The sequence below is a fragment of the Solanum verrucosum genome, unplaced genomic scaffold (assembly GCF_900185275.1).
Source record: "Solanum verrucosum unplaced genomic scaffold, falcon-dt-bn FXZP01000170.1, whole genome shotgun sequence".
In the NCBI taxonomy this organism is placed as follows: domain Eukaryota; kingdom Viridiplantae; phylum Streptophyta; class Magnoliopsida; order Solanales; family Solanaceae; genus Solanum; species Solanum verrucosum.
Window position 1 is genome coordinate 628,554 of NW_026020395.1, and position 8,611 is coordinate 637,164.

At 29.3% G+C, this 8,611-nt stretch overlaps 2 protein-coding genes across 2 annotated transcripts; both read left to right on the forward strand.

The window, feature by feature from the left end:
- Positions 1-4,251: 4,251 nt before the first annotated feature.
- Positions 4,252-5,056, forward strand: LOC125839272 (heavy metal-associated isoprenylated plant protein 39-like). Its single transcript, XM_049518248.1, has 3 exons — positions 4,252-4,340; positions 4,432-4,516; positions 4,622-5,056. Exons 1-3 carry the CDS (start codon positions 4,335-4,337, stop codon positions 4,906-4,908), a joined length of 378 nt encoding a protein of 125 aa, XP_049374205.1. The 5' UTR covers positions 4,252-4,334; the 3' UTR covers positions 4,909-5,056.
- A 2,642-nt stretch (positions 5,057-7,698) lies between these two features.
- Positions 7,699-8,275, forward strand: LOC125839204 (uncharacterized). The gene is made up of 3 exons (XM_049518177.1): positions 7,699-7,704; positions 7,795-7,879; positions 7,983-8,275. Exons 1-3 carry the CDS (start codon positions 7,699-7,701, stop codon positions 8,273-8,275), a joined length of 384 nt encoding a protein of 127 aa, XP_049374134.1.
- Positions 8,276-8,611: the final 336 nt, after the last annotated feature.

Genomic DNA, 8,611 nt, shown 5'->3' on the forward strand with positions numbered 1-8,611 from the left:
GATGATTCAAGTGATTAACTATGTGACGTATACAAAAAAATTAATTAACTGGGAAATATTTTCCTTAATGTCAAATGGATAGGAGACAAAAAGATAGAGTAATATGTTTATGCTCATATATTTCCCTAATTGTTTAGTAGTTTATAAATTTAGAAATTAGAGAAAACAATCTAGAATTTAATTTGTTATTATGGTTGTTAAAACTCTTTCAAAATTGGTAGATGATATGCACACTATTTATAATCCACAAGCGAAATTAACATAGAATTAATGTAAGTGGAATTTCTTGCTCTTAAAACTAATCTCTAGTTTTATCAAAAGAAAATTGATAAAGTAGAAACATAATTAACACAATTATAGTTTGATATGGCATTATGTACCTGATATGAAGTCGTCTTTAATAGAGAACGTTTTATTTCCTAATTTGAGATTTTTCAGTACAAATTATGATTTAATAGAGTTTCAATAAGAATATCAAACACCAAATAGAAAACTAAAGAAAGACTCACAAGTGTGATTTTGAACAAAAGAGGGTAGGCTGGTTGGGGCCCAGAACTAGAAGTGTTGTGTCTTAACTAACATAACAAGTTTCGTAATACACTCCAAAACCTTCTTATAATGGTCATTATTATGTTATTAACTTATTTTTTATGATATAGAACTTAAAAAAAAAAAAATTAACCCACTTTTATGATATAGAACTTTTTAAAAAAAAAAATAGTCACGGACATTATCACTTATTTATTGTTAAATTGTTCATAGATAACATATTTTTTAATAAAATATTGTTAATTTATTGCTAAATAAAATTAGCGGTAAATTTTATTATTCAACTATCAAATTTAACCGTCTCTAATTCGTGTTTTTTTAAAGTAGTGAGTAGCCTCCCTTGTTGCTTAGTGCCTTTGTCTTTCCAATATCATTAATAGAGCTCGATTGTGACAAGATATTTTTGTCAATACTTAGCAGAATAATGTAGCAAAAAGTCTATCTATAGATGTACGTCCAAGAAACTTAAATGATTATTAGAAGAAACTATGAAAAATAGAATGAAACGATTGCTATCCTTATTTAATTAGATAGAACATTGATATATCTTAGAAATGAAAGCAATATGGATTTAACCACAAAAAAAAGCAATATGTCAACACAAATAATAGTATCCACATAGGTGGTGGACAACTATCTTCTTATAATTTTTAACAATTCTTATTCGTAAACTAATTTTTGAAGTTTAATTAAGTTCAATATTAGAGTTAGACTCATCTCAATTTTGTTCGATACTAGACCCCCAGCTCATAATATTTGTACACGTGATAATCCAATCTATGAGTATAGGGTTGTTAATATGTAATTCATAACGATTCATTTTTATTTCCTACTTAGTCACGGCTCATTATTTATAAAGAAATTAATTATAACAGGAGATAACCGATATTCGACAATTCTGTACCCGTTTTTCATGAGCTATACAATGGTATAAACGTATAGTCCTTACTGCGCCGAAACAAGAAAATTGATGCGCCTTAGTACTTGCCAAGCAAGAGAGTGGAAGATGATGACTTGGTTCTTTTTTTATGTTACTAGCCTAAAGCACATCTACACTGGAGTATTGGTTTTGTTGCGATTTCACATTTTAAGTATCAATTATTTTATTTTTCTGTCTGAAATCCTGAACTATTATTATTTATATATTAAAATATATTTGAATTATCAATTATTATTTTTTTCTATCTGAAATATTATGACTGCAGCGTTAGAATAGGAAAATATAACAACTAATTGTTCAGATATACTTTAACACATAAATAATACTAATTCACGAAAAACTAATAATTTAGATATGTGTCTTATACCGTTATCGTTTTTTTTTTTTTTTGGTTGTTGTTGTCATTCTAATACCTTAGCAGTCACTATTTTTAATTATCTTTGTAATACCCATGTGATACTGTCTTGGATTTTGATTGTACTGACTTTCTCTTAAAAATTGGGCAGCAAATGGTAGTTATCAGATTATCTTTGCCATGTGTAAAAGATGTTTAGTCGTGTAAAAATCTTTGACACATTTTTGTATAAGTTAAAGTCAATTTATTTCAGATACCAATATTTTCTAGAGTACCAAGTTAGATATTACTAAATGTGATAGTAATATTTTTGAAGGTTTTATCCCAAAAAAAAATGTGTTGAGCAGGAAATTTCCCTTAAAAATTCAACTCATCATCATATGATGTGTTACGTTGTTTCATTTCTTTATAAAAATCAATGCAAAAACTTATTCACATCAACACACCAATATTTTCTATATATTTAAGTCGAGTGTTTTCATTTGATGTACAAAACAATATATATGACGTCGATTTGATTTTAGGTGTCTAAATTTTAAAAAAATTACAAACCTTTAGCGTCTACATATATATGATGAAGAGGAGGTGCGTGGATTACCATACACGCAAAGCCCACGGTTTGATTTGCTAAGCTCGTGGACTTAATTTAGCGATTTGTGATTACTTTTCTCTTCCTAATTACATTGCACTAGTGTTGCGCTGAATTTGATAGGTTGATATAATAATATTAATATAGCGTTGATTAGTTTTAGTGCTTGAAATTTGAAGAAGACACCAAAAAATAAATTTGATTTTTTTATGAACACACAATCATAAATTTTGCATAAGGTAGAAGGTTTGATGGTTTGAAAGACTTTAAAATATTCAATTATGAGAGAATAAAAATAGTGAAAGGAGATTAAGAAAATTAAAAAAGTAAATATAAGAATAATAATGTTGGTTCATGATGATCGTCATATATATGAGGCAACAATTCAATTATGAGAGAATAAAAATAGTGAAAGGATATTAAGAAAACTAGAAAAGTAAATATAAGAATAATAATGTTGGTTCATGATAATAGTCATATATATGAGGCAACAATTTATTAAATGAGGTAAGGATTATAATATTTTTTTTCAAAAAATTCATTTCAAATTCATCGACGCATGAGATTTTTCTATAAACGATATGTATATATATGTAAATCTTTTGGAGAAATTGAGAGCCTAAGTGATTGATTTAGTGGCCTTCTGGTCGAGACGGCCCTGCACATAGGTGGTGGACAATTATCTTCTTATAATTTTTTAACATTTCTCATTTCGTAAACTAATTTTTGAAGTTTAATTAAGTTCAATATTATTTCATATAATAATATCAGACTTAGACTCATCTCAATAATGTTTGACGCTAGACTCCAGCTCATATTATGGTGTTCATGTAATAACCTAATCTATGGGTATAGGGTTGTTAATATATAGTTCATGTCAATTCATTTTTATTTCCTACTTAGTCACGACTCATTATTTACAGAGAAATTAGTTATAACGAGAGATAACAAATACTCGATAATTCATTTGTACCCGTTTTTCATGAGCTATACAGTGGTATAGACATATAGTCCTTACTGCGCCGAAACAAGAAAAATGATGCGCCATAGTACTTGCCAAGCAAGGAAGGGGAAGATGATGACTTGGTTCATTTTCTAAATGTCCAAATTGTAGGTTGACTTTTTGGGACCCCATTTATTGGAACTAAATTTAGAGGATCTATTACTTCGTCAATTTAGTTTGTTTTTATTTTAATGGAGTTTAAGAAAATAAAATTTAGAACTAAAAAGTCTCACAAAAGGGATTTTTGAAACGATTTAAAAAAAAAGTAAGATAAATAAATTAAAACGAAAAAATAAATTTGAAAAATTGACAGTTATTTCCCTAGAAAATGTCAAAGGAATGTGTGATGAGGATGACCATAATTTTCTTTAAAAAGATTTCTTTTTAAAATTTGAAATATATCATAAATATTTATTTAACTATAAGTTATATTATTAAAAAAAAAAAATCTTTTAACTTTTAGATAGTTCATCTAACAAATTTTACTCATCTATGTTCTAGATGGGGGTATATCTTACCAAACTAGATAACGGTTTTATTCTAATCTATACTCTAATATATATTTATAGTTTATTAAGAAATGTGCAACGTCATTAGTATTATTGGAGAGAACGAGTATATTTTATAACCATTTTATGGATTCATACAATGAAAACGAAGTCAACTACATAACGTACGGAGTTTGGCGGTTGACTGAATCATTCTTCTTCCACACAACACGCGCCTTATTTCAAACAACCATCTTAATATTTTTCTTACAAAGTCTATAAATACCCAATAATACACAAGTATTTCTCACTGCAATTTCTCAGCATTTCAAATATTCCTCCTCTTTTACACTCTCTGCCTACTCAATTATACTCCTAACCAAACTTTAATTCCCCATCAATATAACAAAATGAAGGTATACAAATTAATTTAAATATAATTTTTAAATTTTTTTAAGTATATGATTCAACTCTTATATATTAACAAATGTTGTTAAATTTGTGCAGCAAAAAGTTGTTATCAGACTAACTTTGAATGGAAACGATCGGAAATATCGAACCAAGGCCTTCAAGATAGCTGCTTCTCAATCAGGTAATTTCGTGTTGAATAAAGTTTCATATTGATATATAATAGCTATAAAAAAAAATCGTGCGAATTTGGTCCAAAACTGATATATATATTGTTTTTTTTACTTAGGTGTGGAATCAGCAGCTATAACAGGGGACGGAAAGAACCAACTAGAAGTTGTGGGAGAAGTAGACGCGGTGACTCTAACGAGCTTATTGAGGAAGAATTTGGGTCAGGCGGACTTGGTGAGCGTTGGCCCGGCTGGTGGTGGCCCCGCAGCTGCAGCTCCAGCTGTAGCTGCAGCTGCGATGGTTCAGTCGCAACCTGGCTCGTACTACTATGCCTATCCGTCTTATCAATACCCAGTTTACCAAGTTACAGATTCCTATGGTGAATCCAATTGTTCCATTATGTGAATGACAATTTTCGATTGCTTACTGAAAACAGAGTGTATAGTATTGGAACAGTGGGATTTAAGGCAGTAAATTGTATTCACAGTCAAATATTTATTGATATGTTAATAAATATATAGAGTTTGAGCGAAAGCTATTTGATTCACATGAACTTGCATAGTGTATCACTCAAGTTTTTTATCCCCGTCCAATGGACTATCTAGTAGATGAAGAGTTTTTGTTTTTGTTTTTTTCATCTTTTTGGGTCTTTTTATATGCCTTTCAAATATTAAAATGTATGATGACGTATAGAAGTTGCTTCTGTTAGGAGCGTTTTATCTCTGGCACGAATAAAGTTTCAGTAGAACTCGATTGTGACAAGATATTTTTGTCAATACTTAGGAGAATAATGTAGCAAGAAGTCTATGTATAGATGTACGTCCAAGAAACGCAAATGATTATTTGAAGAAAATATGAAAAATAGAATGAATGATTGCTATCCTCATTTAATTAGATAGAACATTGATATATCTTGGAAATGAAGGCAATATGGGTTTAACCACAAAAAAAGGAATATATCAAACACAAATAATAGTGTCCACGTAGGCAGGGTCGTCTCAATGAGTTTGGGGGCCTAAAGTCAAACTTCATAAAGATGTCCGTATAACATACTCAATATAATTCAGTAAATGAGGTCTGGAGAGGTAGGATATATGAGGAAATTATGAAGTAAGAATGTGAACAATGTAAATTTTCAAATACAAAATATATAATATAAGGTAAGAACAATAAAACTTGACTCAAAATTTTGGAAAAAAATTATATAATGATATCAAAATAGTGTTGCGTTGAATTTGATAGGTTGATATAATGATATTAATATAGTGTTGATTAGTTTTAGTTCTTGAAATTTGAAGAAGACACCAAAAAATAAATTTGATTTTTTTATGAACACACAACCATAAATTTTGCATAATGTAAAAGGTTTGATGGTTTGAAAGGCTTTACAATATTCAATTATGAGAGAATAAAAATAGTGAAAGGAGAATAAGAAAACTAGAAAAGTAAATATAAGAATAATAATGTTGGTTCATGATAATCGTCATATATATGAGGCAACAATATAGATAGCCACATAGATAGAATGCTACAATTAACTAAACCCAACACATGAGATTTTTTAAAAAACGATATGTATGTATATATGTAAATCTTTTGGAGAAATTGAGGGGCCTAAGTGATTGTTTTAGTGGCCTTCTGGTTGAGACGGCTCTGCACATAGGTGGTAGACAACTATCTTCTTATAATTTTTAACAATTCTCATTTCGTAAACTTATTTTTGAAGTTTAATTAAGTTCACTATTATTTCGTATAATAATATCAGACTTAGACTCGTCTCAATTATGTTTGACGCTAGACTCCAGGTCATATTATGGTGTTCATGTAATAATATAATCTATGAGTATAGGGTTGTTAATATATAGTTCATGTTGATTCATTTTTATTTCCTACTTAGTTGCGACTCATTATTTATAGAGAAATTAGTTATAACGAGAGATAATAAATAGTCGATAATTCATTCGTACCCGTTTTTCATGAGCTATATAGTGGTATAGACATATAGTCCTTACTGCGCCGAAACAAGAAAATTGGTGCGCCTTAGTACTTGCCAAGCAAGGAAGAGGAAGATGATGACTTGGTTCATTTTCTAAATATCCGAATTGTAGGTTGACTTATTGACTTTTTGGGACCCCATTTATTGGAAGCAAATTTAGAGGATCTATTACTTCGTCAATTTAGTTTGTTTTTATTTTATTTATTTTAAGGGAGTTTGAAAATAAAATTTAGAACTAAAAAGTGTCACAAAAGGGATTTTTGAAACGGTTTTAAAAAGAAAGTCAGACAAATAAATTAAAACGAAAAAATTACTTGAATTTTGTAATCTATTTGTCTTAATTTATTGTTTTATTTTGGCTAGATATAAACTTTCAAAAAAAATAAAAGAATTTTTGAATCATTTAATTTTAAAATAAAAATATGTATTAAAATATATTTTGAATCATATAAGATGAAAAATAAAATACTTGAATTAAATAAATGGAGTAATAATTTTTATCCAAACATATATTGGTTTCGTCTTAATTTACGTGATACTATTTAATTTGACACAAAATTTAAGAATTAAAAGAAAAACTTTTGAAATTTATGGTCTAAACGACTCCTCTACTATTCATGTGGTTATAAATCTAAAAGGTAAGTGTGTCACTTAAATTGAGACGGAAGAATACTCCCTCGGTCCAACAGTAGCTATCCATTATACTATTTTGAGATGTCCAATAATATTTATCATCAATGAAATAATTTTACACTTATTAGTTCCTAAGTTATTCTTATCATTAATTATAGTCATTTCCCTATTACATTTTTACAGACATTTTATTTATTATATTCAAAATGTGATATAGAAAAGTTATCTTTTTTATTATAGTTTCTTAAGAAATGTGCAAATAAATAGTGGATTAGTATTGTCGTACAAAACACGAGTATATTTTAAACAACCATTTTATGGATTCATACAATGAAAACAAAGTCAACTTCGTACGGAGTTTGGCGGATGACTGAATCATTCTTCTTCCCCACGCGTTATATCGAATAACTATCTTAATATTTTTCTTACAAATCTATAAATACCCAATAATATACAAGTATTTCTCACAGCAATTTCTCAGCTTTTCAAATATTCCTCTCTTTTACACTCTCTGCCTACTCAATTATACTCCTAACCTAACTTTAATTCCCCTTCAAACAAACAAAATGAAGGTATACAAATTAATTTAAATATAATTTTTAAATTTTTTAAGTATATGATTCAACTCTTAAATATTAACAAATGTTGTTAAATTTGTGCAGCAAAAAGTTGTTATCAGACTATCTTTGAATGGAAACGACAGGAAATATCGAACCAAGGCCTTCAAGATTGCTGTTTCTCAATCAAGTAATTTCAATTAAGCGTGTCGAATAAATCTTCATATTGATAATAATTATAAAATAAATCGTGCGAATTTTGCTCATATATTGTTTTTTCTTTTTTTACTTAGGTGTGGAATCAGCAGCTATAACAGGGGACGGAAAGAACCAATTGGTAGTTGTGGGAGAAGTAGATGCTGCGACTCTAACGAGCTTATTGAGGAAGAATTTGGGTCAGGCGGACTTGGTGAGCGTTGGCCCGGCTGGTGGTGGCCCCGTAGCTGCAGCTCCAGCTCCAGCTGTAGCTGCAGCTGCGATGGCTCAGTCGCAACCCGGCTCGTACAATTATGCCTATTCGTCTTATGAATACCCAGTTTACCAAGTTACAGATTCGTATGGCGAATCCAATTGTTCCATTATGTGAATGACAATTTTTGATTGCCTATGGAAAACAGAGTATAGTATTGGAACAGAGGGATTCAATATAATTAACTGTATTAACAGTCAAATATTTATTGATATGTTAATAGATATATAGAATTTGAACGAAAGCTATTTGGTTCACGATGAAGTGAATCATTGAAGTTTTGGTCCCTGTCCAGAGAGCTTAATGGACTATCTAGTAGATGAAGTGTTTTTTTTTTTCCCCATCTTTTTGGGTTTTTGTAAATGCCTTTCAAATATTAAAATATATGATTTTCGTATAATTGGATGATCTGAGTGATTTATTTGTGTTGTCGAATTCATTGGAATTTAGTAT